The sequence below is a fragment of the Zea mays genome, chromosome 6, assembly GCF_902167145.1.
Source record: "Zea mays cultivar B73 chromosome 6, Zm-B73-REFERENCE-NAM-5.0, whole genome shotgun sequence".
Classification (NCBI taxonomy): Eukaryota; Viridiplantae; Streptophyta; class Magnoliopsida; order Poales; family Poaceae; genus Zea; species Zea mays.
Window position 1 is genome coordinate 169122338 of NC_050101.1, and position 15518 is coordinate 169137855.

The following is a 15518-nucleotide window of genomic DNA, read 5'->3' on the forward strand; positions in this document are numbered from 1 at the left end:
GCAGGGAATCTTGCAAAGGCCGGTGTGGCCCGGGATTGGAGATCGGTGAAAGGCGAATATGAGGGGCTGGAAACAGACCGACAATCGCTTCGTGAAAACTGTGCGCGTGAATTGGCTCCAGTAGGTCAGAGAATCCAGTTCCCTCGTTTTCTTCCAGGTCTCCTCAACCGTTAACACTGCCTCCTGCTTGCGTGTTGCGATGACTAGTGGCTGGTTTGGCACTGGCGTCCTTTACTTTAGTCATCCTATAAATTGGCAGGGGCATGCTTCTTCTTGTCTTATTAAACTCACAACACGGTAGCAGGGGGTGGTAGTAGAAGGCATAAGCTCTGTTCTCTGACCCTCAAGTGTTTGAGCCTATTTGCGCAACGAAAAAATGGTACTTTCTATTGTTCGTTTGTTTGTAAGCTTGTATGTGTGCGTGCACACACATATTTCTATGTTTGTTTTCCAAAACATATTTGTGTCCATAATGAACTTGCAAGTATGCATAGAACCTTAAAAATGCCATCGTATAATTATGCAGAATAGTTGGGATCACAGCACATGACAAACAATTTGGAGTTTTCATTTGCCAGTGTTGGTAATTGGACGCTTTTGGACCTTTTTTTGGAAATCTTAGAACCTGGAACAGGACTTGCATCCAATGACGCTTTTTTACTTCCATGAAAAACTTGCCGACTGAATGTGATAGCAGCACTTCGATTTTGCTAGATATGAATTTAAGTTGAAGTTAAAAACACAACGGTTTTTGTGATATATCATATAGTTTTTAGAATTCTAGTTCTATTACCATGGCCTAACAAAAAAAATTGTGATTTATGTCCACTAGAGCATCAAAAGCATTAATGGAAAGAGCCCCATAGTGGTTGGACCTTGGGGAGGGACAGGAGGGTACCCTTGGGATGACGGCGTGTACTCAACAATACGCCAGATCGTGATTGGCCATGGTGCAGCTATTGACTCAATAAGGATTGAATATGATCTGAAAGGAAGGTCGGTTTGGTCAGAAACGCATGGAGGTACTGATGGTGGCTCCGAAACAGATAAGGTATACTTCACTGAACCATCCCTGAAGCATTTGTATTTTTTTATCTCAAATAACCCTATTTGGATGCTGATAAACTTCAAAGACAAAATTTTGATCTTGTTAATCTGGTTTACTGAAGCTGCAAGAGTTTGTACTCGACAAACCTAATTCGATCTCTATTCTAATCCAGACAGTGTTTCTGTGTCGATGAAGATGTTCAGAACTTCAGCTCAGTTTTCATGTCTGTTTGACAAAATTGTTGTATAATCTGCAGGTGAAACTAGATTTTCCAGATGAAGTCCTCGTGTCTGTAAGTGGACACTACGGATCTGTCTGCGGGACACCGGTCATCATAAGATCGTTGACGTTTCAGAGCAACAGCTCGACGTACGGACCCTTCGGCACCGAGGATGGCACACCTTTCTCACTCCCAGTTAGCAGTGGCAAGATCATTGGATTCCACGGGCGGTCTGGGTCGTATCTCAACTCAATCGGTTTCTACCTGAAGCAGGTGCATTTTCCAACTCCAGTGAATCCTTCTCCAGCTTCACCTCTGAGCCTCCCGAGTCCACAAAGTAGAAACAGCGCCTATGGCCTCACCGGTGGCGACGCTAGACCTGACATGGTTCTCGCCGTGCGAGACAGAGGAGACAGCTATGCTGTCTACGCGAGCAATCACCCCAAACAGCAGTACACAAACCCGTCACCGGACGGAGCAATCTGGAACAAGGTGTGACAAAGTAGCCTACCACATGCATCCTGTTTCGCTTGTTGTCAGATATCTGTACAGACTTTAGATTCTGAAATCTGAACTTTTTGCCTTGCAGATGGTTTCTGTCCCCAGTTACTACGGAGATACTACAGGAGCTGCAGCCGTGGGCGGCAGCCCTCAGACCTATGGCCCCTGGGGTGGGAGCGGCGGCACCATATTTGACGACGGCGTGTACACTGGCGTGTGGCAGATCAACTTGACGCGCGCAGTGGGAATCTCTTCTATCAAGGTTCTGTATGATCGGAACGGGCAGGCCGTGTGGGGTAACAAGCATGGTTTCAGCAGCGGTGTCATACCAGACAAGGTAACATACTAACGTGGCTGAAGTATCGATCAATTCTGTTGCTGAACAGTTAGCGTTTACGAGGGTTTTGGATGATCTGACGATTTTTGTCTTGGTCTTGGCAGATAATATTCGACTTCCCGTCAGAGGTGCTGACTCACATAACCGGGTTCTACGATTCAGCAATAATCATGGGCCCGACCGTGGTCAGGTCTCTGACGTTTCACACGAACAAGCGGACGTACGGGCCGTACGGCGATGAGTACGGCACGTACTTCTCCACGAGCTTTACCAATGGAAGGATAGTGGGGTTTCATGGCCGGGAGGGGTGGTACATCGACGGCATTGGAGTCCATGTTCAGGAAGGCAAGGTGGCGCAGCAGCGGTTTGTTAGCAGACCGAAGACTCCGACTAGCCCATTGGTGCATTACAACATGCTCGCCCAGGCGCCGAGTGCTACTTACACGGACGGCGAGGTAACTAGACATTCTTGCGTCGAGTACGAAGCTCTGAATCCGGTTCGGAGAAGTGACGATGGACTGTGATCGTTTTTGCAGGTTGCTTATGGCATGGTGAAAGAACCGGTCCCGATGGGACCAGGGCCATGGGGTGGGGAGGGAGGTCGGGCATGGGACGACGGGGTTTACACTGGCGTGAAGCAGATCTACGTCATGAGAGGAGCGTTCATCGGGTCGATACAGATCGAGTATGACAGGAGCGGCCACTCCATCTGGTCTTCAAGGCACGGGAACAGCGGCCACATCACCCACAGGGTGAAGCTGGACTTCCCGCACGAAGTGCTGACGTGCGTGTACGGCTACTACAACACGAGCAAGGAGGACGGGCCCCGGGTCCTGAGGTCGCTGACGTTCCTCACCAACAGGGGCAAGTACGGGCCGTTCGGCGACGAGTTCGGCGCCTACTTCTCGTCGGCGACGACGGAGGGGAAGGTGGTGGGGTTCCACGGCCGCAGCGGCCAGCACCTGGACGCCATCGGCGTGCACATGCAGCACTGGCTCGGGGACAGGAGGCCTGCCCCCAAGTACGTGCTGTCCAAGTACCTGTTCTGATTCATCACCTGGCTGCTCGGGTTACACGTATCTAATTTTGGGCGGGTGGATTCTAATTACTTGTATCATCACCATTTATTGGTTCGGGGCATACTCATGCTTGATTTCGTATCGATTAATTGAAAAGAAGTACATCATCTCTCTCTCTCTCTCTCTCTGTTGAATTTCAAGACATTCTTTGTCAGTTATGATGCCCAAATATTCATTGTGCCTCTGCTTGTTATGGACGCAGTACGCAGATGCAGGGTGCTCCATCTTTTTACGAGTTCTTTTTTTTCTGTAAGAAAAGTAGGTTCCCTATCTTGTTTCTTAAAACCTCACCTGTTTTAGGAGCCTGTCTCGGTGGGTCCAACGCACGCGGATGCCAAATTTCCAACCATAGTTTCCCTCTTGCCTTGGACTTATCACAAGGGAGAAATATTATTTCGTAGTTTCTAAAAAATTTCCCATTGCTTCTAGCTTACCTTAATAGACTCTTTATATTCTTTCTAATATATATAAATAGATATATGTTAAAAAAACATCACCTGTTTTTTTTAAAAAAACACCTAAGTTTTTTATATGAGAAAAATAAAAAATGCAAGTAATGTGAATCAAATTCACAACCCACAACTTAAAACACGACAGCCTATCCAACACACCACATCTTTTTATATAATTATAATGTAAGATATAAATACTTTAAAATTTAAGGTAGGGCTAAAGGTATACTAAACCACAATGGCTCCTCCGTCACTAGGGAACAAATTACGAAACTAACACATTGTCGGCGTTTCGAGACCGGGAGGTCCCTAAGCCGACGAGTGAATGTCGCCGCGTGCCCCAGCTCAGATGGGTCGACGCGAGGCCGAACGCGAAGGGGGGAAGTGAGGCGGCCGGAGATGGGCGTGAGAGAGGTGGAAATCCCGCGGCCTTCGTGTTCGTCTCGCGCCCAGGTCGGGTGCGCTTGCAGTAGGGGGTTACAAGCGTCCACGCGGGAGAGGGAAGCGAGCGGCCCCAAGAGAGCGCCTGTCCCGTCCTCGTCCCCGCGCGGCCAACCCTCTCTAAGAGGGCCCTGGTCCTTCCTTTTATAGGCGTAAGGAGAGGATCCAGGTGTACAATGGGGGTGTAGCAGAGTGCTACGTGTCTAGCGGGGGAGAGCTAGCGCCCTAAGTACATGCCGACGTGGCAGCCGGAGAGATCTTGGCACCCAGCTGGTGTGATGTCGTGGCCTTCGGAGGAGCGACGGAGCCTGGCGGAGGGACAGCTGTCGGAGCGGTTGAGTCCTTGCTGACGTCCTCCTACTTCCGTAAGAGAGCTGAGAGCCGTCGTCGTCACAGAGCATGCGGGGCGCCATCATTGCCTATCTGGCGGAGCTAGCCAGATGGGACTCCGGTCTTGTTCTCTGCGGCCCGAGTCAGCTCGGGGTAGGGTGATGATGGCGCTTCCTGTTGACGTGGCTGGCCTGCGCCCTATGTTGGGCGACGTGGAGGCTCCTCCGAAGCCGAGGTCGAGTCTGTCTTCCGTGGCCGAGGCCGAGTCCGAGCCCCTGGGTCGGGCGAGGCGGAGGTCGTTCGGTAGAGGCCAGGGCGGAGTCCGAGCCCTGGGGTCGGGCGAAGCGGAGTTCGTCGTCTTCTAGGGCTGAGCCCGAGTCCGAGCCCTGGGGTCGGGCGGAGCGGAGTTCGCCATCTTCCGGGACTTAGCCCGAGTCCGAGCCCTGGGTCGGGCGGAGCGGAGTTCGCCGTCTTCCGGGACTTAGCCCGAGTCCGAGCCCTGGGTCGGGCGGAGCGGAGTTCGCCGTCTTCCAGAACTTAGCCCGAGTCCGAGCCCTGGGTCGGGCGGAGCGGAGTTCGCCGTCTTCCGGGACTTAGCCCGAGTTCGAGCCCTGGGTCGGGCGGAGCGGAGTTCGCCGTCTTCCGAGACTTAGCCCGAGTCCGAGCCCTGGGTCGGGCGGAGCGGAGTTCGCCGTCTTCCGGGACTTAGCCCGAGTCCGAGCCCTGGGTCGGGCGGAGCGGAGCTTCCTATGGTGCCTTTGGCAGGGCCTGACTGCCTGTCAGTCTCACTCTGTCAAGTGGCACTGCAGTCGGAGTGGCGCAGCGGCGCTGTCCTTTTGACAGGCCGGTCAGTGGAGCGGCGAAGTGACGGCGGTCACTTCGGCTCTGCCGGGGGGCGTGCGTCAGGATAAAGGTGTCAGGCCACCTTTGCGTTAAATGCTCCTGCGATTCGGTCGGTCGGTGCGGCGATTTAGTCAGGGTTGCTTCTTAGCGAAGGCAGGGCCTCGGGCGAGCCGGAGATGTGTCCGCCGTTGGAGGGGGGCCTCGGGCGAGACGGAAATCCTCCGGGGTCGGCTGCCCCTGTCCGAGGCTAGGCTCGGGCGAGGCATGATCGAGTCGCTCGAATGGACTGATCCCTGACTTAATCGCACCCATCAGGCCTTTGCAGCTTCATGCTGATGGGGGTTACCAGCTGAGAATTAGGAGTCTTGAGGGTACCCCTAATTATGGTCCCCGACAGTAGCCCCCGAGCCTCGAAGGGAGTGTTAGCACTCGCTTGGAGGCTTTCGTAGCACTTTTTTGCAAGGGGGCCAGCCTTTATCGGTTGCATTTTGTTCCGGTGGGTGCGCGCGAGCGCACCCGCCGGGTGTAGCCCCCGAGGCCTCGGAGGAGTGGTTTCACTCCTTCGAGGTCTTAATGCCTTGTGTAATGCTTCGGCTGGTCTGGTTGTTCCCTCATGCGAACTGGCCGTAGCCCGGGTGTACGGTCGGGGCCCAAGTTCTCGGGCTGGTATGTTGACGCTGTCAACGGTTCGGCCGGAGCCGGGTTTGCGAGAGCAGCCCCCGAGCCTCTGCACAGGGCGAGAGGACGATCAGGGACAGACTCGGCTTTTTTACATACGCCCCTACGTCGCCTTTCCGCAAGGAGGAGGGGGGGAAAGCGCCATGTTACCCTCGATGGGCGCCGAACATGGTGTCTCCGGTGAGCTGCAAGCGGGTAATCCGAGTGGACGTCCGTGCCCCGTTTGTTAGGGGTCGGCTAGGGGCCCAGAGACACGCCCAAAAGTACCTGCGGGTGATCTGCCGGACCCGGTCCCCTGGCGACGGGGTCCGAGGGCTCGATGCCTCCCTCCGATGGGATTCCGTTACAAGATCGCTCCCGCTGGTCTCGGAAATGTCCTAGGGTACCTCGGGAGCGCAGCCCGAGCCTTGGTTATGTATCGAACGTACCCCTGGTCATCCCTCGCTCGGTGTCTGAGGCGGCTGTGAACCCTTCGGGGGCCAGCCTTCGAACCCCTGATCAGTAATGGGCGCGGAGCCCGAGTAGCCTGAGGCGGCCGTGGAACCCTTCGGGGGGCCGGCCTTCGAACCTCTGACCAGTAGTGGGTGTAGGGCCCACGCGATCTGAGGCGGCTGTTGAAACCCTTCGGGGGGGCCAGCCTTCGAACCTCTGATCAGTAAGGAGGCTCGGAGCCTGGTTCCTTCACGGGGAAGGATCCTTTTCGGGGTATCCCCCTTTCCCGGTCCCTGTTGCAAGAGATAGAGAAAGAGGAAAAACGGAAAAGGATACGAAATCGAACGACGCGGCGTACCTTTTTTGGCGCGGTTGTTACGGCGAAGGCGAAGCGTCGCCCGCTCCTCCTGCCAGAAGCGCCGCCTGTCCCGCCGCGGAGTTAATGCGACGGGGCGAGCGGTTGGCGGGGCGGTCGTCGCGCGTGCGCGAGCCGTTCGAGGAACGGATCACGGGCGCGTTGTCTTCACGTCGTGAGAGGGGGTTCTCTTGCTGCCCTCGGATGGGACGTGAGCTCGGCTGACGACGTGACCGCTGCTCCCGCCCGCCTGCCACCGTCATTACTGCCGGCCCACTTTCGGCCGCATTGACCGCCGCGCCAGGCTGGCGCTGCTGGGTCGTGCGCTGGGTCGCCTCGAGTCGCGGTATTGGTTCCGCAATCGAGGAGGCGCGGTGGTGGCGCAAGTGGCGGTGCAGTTGCTTGCATGAAGCCTCCGGCGAGCCGGTTGCATGACGCGTGGGCCTGAGCCTCCAGGCTGGGCGCGTTGGGAGTCGGAGAAGCGCGTCCACTTGGCGCGGTTGCATGCCGCCTGCATGGCTGCCCGCCTCTTTCGCCCGTTGGTCTGGGCAAAAGTGGAGGGTCACTTGTAACCGCTGGGCGGTCATGTGTGCACCACGCGCGGCGGTTTGACTTCTTCTGCTCTGAGCCAGCTTGCATGACATGCGGGACCCAGCCCCCACGCCGCTGGGGAAGGCCTTGGAGCGTGTTGGAGAAGACTCAGCCCGTGACGGTTGGGGGCGCAAGTAGGGAGAGTTGCCTTTAAAAGGAGGGCGACCCCTTTCGGAAGGCGACCATGTCTTCTTTCTCCCTTATGCATCGTGTCTTTCCACCTTCCAAGCCCCCGGATGGGGGATACCCGCCATCTTTTCGCCTCATCGTTGGAGGAACGCAACTCCGTGGGAGTTGGTACCTTTCAGCCATCGTTCGGTTTCAAGGATTTTCATCACACAGCCCGGTTGCTCCCCTCCGCTGGCGATCACCCAATACGGTGACCTCCAGCTCCTGGATGGGGAGAGGCAATCCGGGCTGTGATCCCGATCCCGCCCTCAGCATCGAGGGTGTTCGTCATCCTCGCTGGGGCGGGGAGCGAGGCGAGCCGGGGCTCTACCTCCTGCGCGGGTCGGCGGGCCACCTCTTCTTCCAGCTTCTGGTGGTGGCAATCGCCCTCCAGCTCTGCGGCGGAGACGTCCTCCAGCCATGCCGGGGAAGGCGAACTGTTGCTGCCCAGCTAGGATGCAACATTCCGCCCTCTTCCTCGCGTTCGCGGCGAGGACAACAGCGAGGATCTGCCGGTGCGCTTGGGAGTGGCCCGCTCTTTGGCTTTAATATCTGGTTCGCGTCCCTTGAGCGGGAACGCGAACGAGAGTCCTCCGGCGGCCGCGTCCACCCGGGACCATGGCTGCTGCTGCAGAGGTCGCTGGCGAGTCTCCCGATGTTCGTCGCCCCGCAAGTTCGAGGTTGCTCATACCCGCGGGGACGGAACCAGAGTTCCGTTTGTAATGGCACTTTGAATGCCAGTGTTTTTGTTCATTATGGCTGTCGAGGCCTGAACATGTATGTAACTTTGGCACGGAGCCATGTTTTTTCCTCATTTTCGAGCACTAAGACTCGCCTGTTGATTATCTGAACCGCTTCACCAAGCATGAGTCGCCCCGTGTCAAGGTGACGAGTGAGGTATCTGTATCCCGGAGGCGTAGGAGTCCCTCGGCTCGGTCGGCCTTGTTGTCCGAGACTCCTCTAGCTTAGTTAAAGGGACCCCTTGGCCGCTCTTCGACGAGCCGAGGCCAGGGGTAGCGATATCAGCATGAACAGAGGCGGAGTTGGCTCGAAAATGAAACCTAGTTGGCCGGAGCCTGGCCGGGTTGTCCGTTAGCGGTACCGATGCCGGAGTTGACCAGCCGAGGCCTCGGGTCGGGCTGGCGCCCTTGGAAGATGGTTGGCCGAGGCCCCAGAGGTGACCGGCCGAGCCACCTGCTAGGGTCGGATTCCCGGAGAAGACCCTGGCGGCGATGGCCCGGGCGTGGTGATGACGTCGCCCTTCGGAGTGGAGGTCTTCGGACCGCGTCGCCGTCCGAGGCTAGGTCGAACCTCGCCGAAGTTGTCATCGATGCCGAGGGTGCCACTGCCCCCTTTCAGCGTCAAGACCCGAGCCTGCAGGATCAGAGTGTCTTGTAGCGTGTGCCTTCTGCGGCCGCCGAGGCCAGAATACACACCCTCGCTGTGTTGTAAAGCTGCGTCTCCTTTCCTCTTGTTTCGAGTATCTGGACTTTTTTGTTGGTAACAGGGATGTTTGTGCGAGCGAGAGTTGCTTCTCGCAGAAGGTGATGAGTGAGGTATCCGTATCCCGGAGGCGTGGGAGTCCCTCGGCTCGGTCGGCCTTGCCGCTTACGCGTACTTTCACCCGTCCATGAGGCCCTGTCACCGACTCAGTCGAGAAGGCTCGAAGGATCGCTTCGGCAGAAGAGCTTCCGAACGTGAAGACTTGTTCGGTCCGCGGAATCACTTTATCCGAACGCGAGTTACTTATCGCAGAAGGTGATGAGTGAGGTATCCGTATCCCGGAGGCGTAGGAGTCCCTCGGCTCGGTCAGCCTTGGCTGCTTACGTGTACTCCGTCGTTTTCAGGATCCACTTCTCGAAGTAGTCAGAAAGCACGAAAGACATTCTGGCGGAAGAGATCTTTTTTCGAGGAAAATTTCAACGCAGAGGGGGTTCCCCCCTTTTTAGCCCCCGAGGGAGGGTCGGGCTTTGCCGAGGCGAGGCCGACCCTTCCTTGATGACTAAACTTTGCGTGGGTGCGAGGTATATGAACAACTTGAAAACATCTTAAGGGTAGAAGCGACGTAGCTGTTGGATGTTCCAAGCGTTGCCGTAGACCTCGCCTTGACTGTTGGCCAGCTTGTACGTTCCGGGCTTCAGAACTTTGGCGATGACGAATGGCCCCTCCCAGGGGGGCGTGAGCTTGTGCCTCCCTCGGGCGTCTTGCCGTAGCCGAAGCACCAGGTCGCCCACCTGGAGGTCTCGGGGCCGGACCCCTCGGGCGTGGTAGCGTCGCAGGGACTGCTGGTACCGCGCCGAGTGTAGTAAGGCCTTGTCCCGAGCTTCTTCCAGCTGGTCCAGCGAGTCTTCTCGGCTAGCTTGGTTGCTTTGATCGCTGTAGGCCCTCGTCCTCGGGGAGCCGTATTCCAGGTCAGTGGGCAAGACGGCCTCGGCCCCGTAGACCAGGAAGAACGGCGTGAAACCCGTGGCTCGGCTCGGCGTCGTCCTCAGGCTCCAGACCACCGAGGGGAGTTCCTTCATCCATCGCTTGCCGAACTTGTTGAGGTCGTTGTAAATCCGAGGCTTGAGCCCTTGTAGAATCATGCCGTTGGCACGCTCTACTTGCCCATTCGACATGGGATGAGCCACGGCGGCCCAGTCCACCCGGATGTGGTGATCCTCGCAGAAGTCCAAGAATTTTCTGCCGGTGAACTGGGTACCGTTGTCGGTGATGATGGAGTTTGGGACCCCGAAGCGATGGATGATGTTGGTGAAGAACGTCACCGCCTGCTCGGACCTGATGCTGTTCAGAGGTCGGACCTCGACCCACTTGGAGAATTTGTCGATGGCGACCAGCAGGTGCGTGTAGCCCCCGGGCACCTTCTGCAAGGGGCCGACGAGGTCCAGACCCGACACAGCAAAGGCCAGGTGATGGGTATCGTCTGCAGAGCCTGAGCGGGCAGGTGGGTCTGCTTCGCATAGAATTGACACCCTTCGCAGGTGCGGACAATTCTAGTGGCGTCGGCCACCGCCGTTGGCCAGTAGAAGCCTTGCCGGAAAGCATTCCCGACAAGGGCTCGAGGCGCTGCGTGATGGCCGCAAGCCCCCGAGTGTATCTCTTGCAGGAGTTCCTGACCTTCGGTGATGGAGATGCATCGCTGGAGGATGCCCGAGGGGCTGCGGTGGTAGAGCTCCTTCTCATCGCCCAGCAAGACGAACGACTTGGCGTGTCGCGCTACCCGCCGAGCCTCGGCTCGGTCGAGGGGTAGCTCTCCTTGGCGGAGATATTGCAGGTACGGGGTCTGCCATTTTCGATCAGGCGTGGCCCCGCTCCGCTCCTCCTCGACGTGCAGTGCCTCGCCCTCGGAGGCCGAGGGTACCTCGGGCTGAACCGAGGGCGCCTCGGGCCGAGTTGAGGGTGCCTCGGGCTGCGCCGAGGTTACCTCGGGCTGGACCGAGGGCGCCTCAGGCTCGGGCGAGTCGTCGATCTTGACAGAGGGTTGATGCAGATCCCGGGAGAAGACGTCCGGGGGAACCGTTGTTCGCCCCGAGGCTATTTTTGCCAGCTCGTCCGCAGTCTCGTTGTAGCGCCGAGCGATGTGGTTAAGCTCGAGCCCGTAGAACTTGTCTTCCAGGCGCCGAACCTCATCACAGTAGGCCTCCATCTTCGGGTCGCGACAGTGGGAGTTCTTCATGACTTGGTCGATGACGAGCTGCGAGTCACCGCGGGCGTCGAGGCGCCTGACCCCTAGCTCGATGGCGATCCGCAACCCGTTGACCAGAGCCTCGTACCCAGCCACATTGTTGGACGCCGGGAAATGGAGGCGCAACACATAGCGTAGGTGTTTCTCGAGGGGCGAGATGAAGAGTAGGCCCGCGCCGGCTCCCGTCTTCATCAGCGACCCGTCGAAAAACATGGTCCAGAGCTCCGGTTGGATCGGAGCCGTCGGCAGCTGGGTGTCGACCCATTCGGCTACAAAGTCCGCCAATACCTGGGACTTGATGGCCTTCCGAGGGGCGAACGAGATTGTCTCACCCATGATTTCCACCGCCCACTTTGCAATCCTGCCTGAGGCCTCTCGGCACTGGATGATCTCCCCCAGGGGGAAGGATGACACCACAGTTACCGGATGAGACTCGAAGTAGTGTCGCAACTTCCGCCTCGTCAGGATCACTGCATACAGCAGCTTCTGAACTTGTGGGTAGCGGATCTTGGTCTCGGACAGTACCTCACTGACGAAGTAAACTGGCCTCTGAACGGGCAATGCATGCCCCTCTTCTTGCCTCTCGACCACAATCGCGGCGCTAACCACCTGAGTGGTCGCGGCGACGTAGACCAAGAGGGCTTCTCCGTCAGCTGGAGGCACCAAGATAGGCGCCTTTGTGAGGAGCGCCTTCAGGTTCCCGAGAGCTTCCTCGGCCTCAGGGGTCCAAGCAAAACACTCGGCCTTCCTTAAGAGGCGGTACAGAGGCAGACCTCTTTCGCCGAGGCGTGAGATGAAGCGGCTCAGGGCCGCGAGACATCCCATGACCCTCTGTACGCCTTTTAAGTCCTTGATGGGCCCTATGCTGGTGATGGCTGCGATCTTCTCCGGGTTGGCTTCGATACCCCGCTCGGAGACGATGAACCCCAAGAGCATGCCCCGGGGCACCCCGAAGACACACTTCTCGGGATTGAGCTTGACGCCTTTCGCTTTGAGACATCGGAATGTCACTTCAAGGTCGGAGAGGAGGTCGGAAGCCTTCCTCGTCTTGACTATGATGTCATCGACGTAGGCCTCGACCGTGTGACCGATGTGTTCGCCGAACACATGGTTCATGCACCGCTGATACGTCGCGCCCGCATTCCTCAAACCGAACGGCATGGTGACATAGCAGTACATGCTGAAGGGCATGATAAAAGAAGTCGCGAGCTGGTCGGACTCTTTCATCCTGATTTGGTGATACCCTGAATAGGCGTCGAGGAAAGACAGGGTTTCGCACCCAGCAGTGGAATCCACGATTTGATCGATGCGAGGCAGAGGGTAGGGAACCTTCGGACATGCTTTGTTGAGACCAGTGTAGTCTACACACATCCGCCATTTCCCCCCTTTCTTTCTCACAAGCACAAGGTTGGCAAGCCATTCGGGATGGAATACCTCTTGGATGAACCCTGCTGCCATTAGCTTGTGGATCTCCTCGCCTATCACTCTGCGCTTCTCCTCGTCGAATCGGCGCAGAGGCTGCTTGACGGGTCGGGCTCTGGCCCGAATATCCAGCGAGTGCTCGGCGACATCCCTCGGTATGCCGGGCATGTCTGAGGGACTCCACGCAAAGACGTCGACGTTTGCGCGGAGAAAGTCGATGAGCACTGCTTCCTATTTGGGGTCGAGCCCGGAACCGATCCGGATCTGCTTGGAGGTGTCGCCACTGGGGTCGAGAGGGACGGCCTTGACCGTCTCCACTGGCTCGAAGTTGCCGGCATGGCGCTTCGCGTCGGGCACCTCTTTGGAGAGGCTTTCCAGGTCGGCGATGAGGGCCTCGGACTCGGCGAGGGCCTCGGCGTACTCCACGCACTCCACGTCGCATTCGAACGCGTGTTTGTACGTGGGGCCGACGGTGATGACCCCGTTGGGGCCCGGCATCTTGAGCTTCAGGTAGGTGTAGTTGGGGACGGCCATAAACTTCGCGTAGCATGGCCTCCCCAGTACCGCGTGGTAGGTTCCTCGGAACCCGACCACCTCGAACGTCAGAGTCTCCCTTCGGAAGTTGGAGGGCGTTCCGAAGCAGACGGGAAGGTCGAGTCGTCCGAGGGGCTGGACGCGCTTCCCGGGAATGATCCCGTGGAAGGGCGAAGCGCCTGCTCGGACGGAGGACAGATCGACGCGCAGGAGCCTGAGGGTCTCGGCGTAGATGATGTTGAGGCAGCTGCCCCCGTCCATAAGGACCTTGGTGAGCCTGACGTCGCTGACGACGGGGTCGACGACGAGCGGGTATTTCCCCGGGCTCGGCACGTGGTCGGGGTGGTCTGCTTGGTCGAAGGTGATGGGCTTGTCGGACCAGTCTAGGTAAACTGGCACCGCCACCTTCACCGAGCAGACCTCCCGGCGCTCTTGCTTGCGATGCCGAGCCGAGGCATTCGCCGCATGCCCACCGTAGATCATGAAGCAGTCGCGGACCTCGGGGAACTCTCCTGCTTGGTGATCTTCCTTCTTGTCGTCGTCGCGGGCCCTGCCACCCTCCGCGGGTGGCCCGGCCCTGTGGAAGTGGCGCCGAAGCATGACGCACTCCTCAAGGGTGTGCTTGACGGGCCCCTGATGATAGGGGCACGGCTCCTTGAGCATCTTGTCGAAGAGGTTGGCACCTCCGGGGGGCTTCCGAGGGTTCTTGTACTCGGCGGCAGCGACAAGGTCCGCGTCGGCGGCGTCGCGTTTCGCTTGCGACTTCTTCTTGCCTTTCTTCTTGGCGCCGCGCGGAGTAGATGCCTCGGGAGCATCTTCCGATGGGCGGCCCTGGGGCTGCTTGTCCTTTCGGAAGATAGCCTCGACCGCCTCCTGGCCAGAGGCGAACTTGGTGGCGATGTCCATCAGCTCGCTCGCCCTGGTGGGGGTCTTGCGACCCAACTTACTCACCAGGTCGCGGCAGGTGGTGCCGGCAAGGAACGCGCCGATGACATCCGAGTCGGTGATGTTGGGCAGCTCGGTGCGCTGCTTCGAGAATCGCCGGATGTAGTCCCGGAGAGACTCTCCCGGCTGCTGCCGGCAGCTTCGGAGGTCCCAGGAATTCCCGGGGCGCACGTACGTGCCCTGGAAATTGCCGACGAAGGCTTGGACCAGGTCATCCCAGTTGGAGATCTGCCCCGGAGGCAGATGCTCCAACCAGGCGCGAGCGGTGTCGGAGAGGAACAGGGGGAGGTTGCGGATGATGAGGTTGTCGTCGTCCGTTCCACCCAGTTGGCAGGCCAGGCGGTAGTCCGTGAGCCACAGTTCCGGTCTCGTTTCCCCCGAGTACTTTGTGATAGTAGTCGGGGGTCGAAACCGGGTCGGGAACGGTGCCCGTCGGATGGCCCGGCTGAAGGCCTGCGGACCGGGTGGTTCGGGCGAGGGACTCCGATCCTCCCCGCTGTCGTAGCGTCCCCCACGCCTGGGGTGGTAACCTCGGCGCACCCTTTCATCGAGGTGGGCCCGACGGTCGCGATGATGGCGCTCGTTGCCGAGGTGGCCCGGGGCCGCAGGCGCGGTGTTGCGCGTGCGCCCGGTGTAGACCGAGGCTTCCCGCATGAATCGGGGAAGTCGCGGCATGAGGTTCTGAGGGGTATCCCCGCCTTCGGGAGGCAGAGCTCTCGGCCCGTCGGACCGCAGCGCCTTCCAGGAGATTCTTGAGCTCTCCCTGGATTCGCCGACCCTCGGTGGTTGATGGCTCCGGCATCGCGCGGAGAAGCATCGCTGCTGCAGCCAGGTTCTGACCGACCCCACTGGATGCGGGCGGCGTCCTGACCCTGACGTCGTTGGCGACGCGGTGCTGGAAACCCTGGGGCAGGTGACGTATTTCTCCTGCCGGGGGTTGGCCCGCCCATACCTGCCCGACGTCCCGGCGGATCGGCTCAAGCGCTCCTGCTCCCTCGTCGAGCCTGGCCTGCGCCCCGCGGACTTGCTCGAGCTGTGGGTCGTGACCCCCCGCCGGAACGGGGACCACAGCTAGCTCCCGCGGGATGTCAGCGTGAGGCACCGGCCTAGGGAGATCACCGTCCTCCGGCATGCCGAGATGATTGCCTTCGGAGGGATCCCCTAGCTCGACGTGGAAACATTCGCGGCTTGGGCCGCAGTCCTCGTCGTCGAGGCTGCGGCTACCGTCGGAACAGTCGGAGAGGCAGTAGTCACATGCGGTCATGAAGTCCCGCATGGCACTGGGGTTGCCAAATCCAGAGAAATCCCAACAGATGTTGGGATCATCATCTTCCTCGGACCCAGAGGGCCCGTAGGTCGAGACGTCCGTCAACCGGTCCCAAGGCGACCGCATGCGAAACCCCAGAGGGTTTGAACTCGCCTCTACGAGAGCACCCGCCAAAGCAAGGTCGCTAGGC

At 58.6% G+C, this 15518-nt stretch overlaps 1 protein-coding gene across 2 annotated transcripts; it reads left to right on the forward strand.

Moving 5' to 3' along the window:
• Positions 1–201: 201 nt before the first annotated feature.
• On the forward strand, positions 202–3327 carry LOC100272821 (Jacalin-related lectin 3). 2 transcript variants are annotated; one of them, XM_020538830.3, is made up of 6 exons: positions 202–379; positions 833–1051; positions 1305–1541; positions 1858–2106; positions 2211–2561; positions 2643–3327. In XM_020538830.3, the coding sequence occupies exons 1-6, from the start codon at positions 377–379 to the stop codon at positions 3153–3155; spliced, it is 1572 nt and encodes a 523-aa protein (XP_020394419.1). In that variant the 5' UTR covers positions 202–376; the 3' UTR covers positions 3156–3327. The 2 variants fall into 2 exon arrangements, with proteins under 2 accessions (XP_020394419.1, NP_001140746.1); NM_001147274.1 differs by having other exon boundaries at positions 296–379; positions 1305–1760; positions 2643–3294.
• The last annotated feature ends 12191 nt before the right edge of the window (positions 3328–15518 follow it).

What these genes read in the sequence shown, in the direction of transcription:
- LOC100272821 (NM_001147274.1), top strand. An exon ending in ACGGAGCAATCTGGAACAAG is followed by an intron (nt 1,761 to 1,857) that starts GTGTGACAAAGT and finishes TTTGCCTTGCAG; the next exon opens with ATGGTTTCTGTCCCCAGTTA. An exon ending in CTACTTACACGGACGGCGAG is followed by an intron (nt 2,562 to 2,642) that starts GTAACTAGACAT and finishes TCGTTTTTGCAG; the next exon opens with GTTGCTTATGGCATGGTGAA.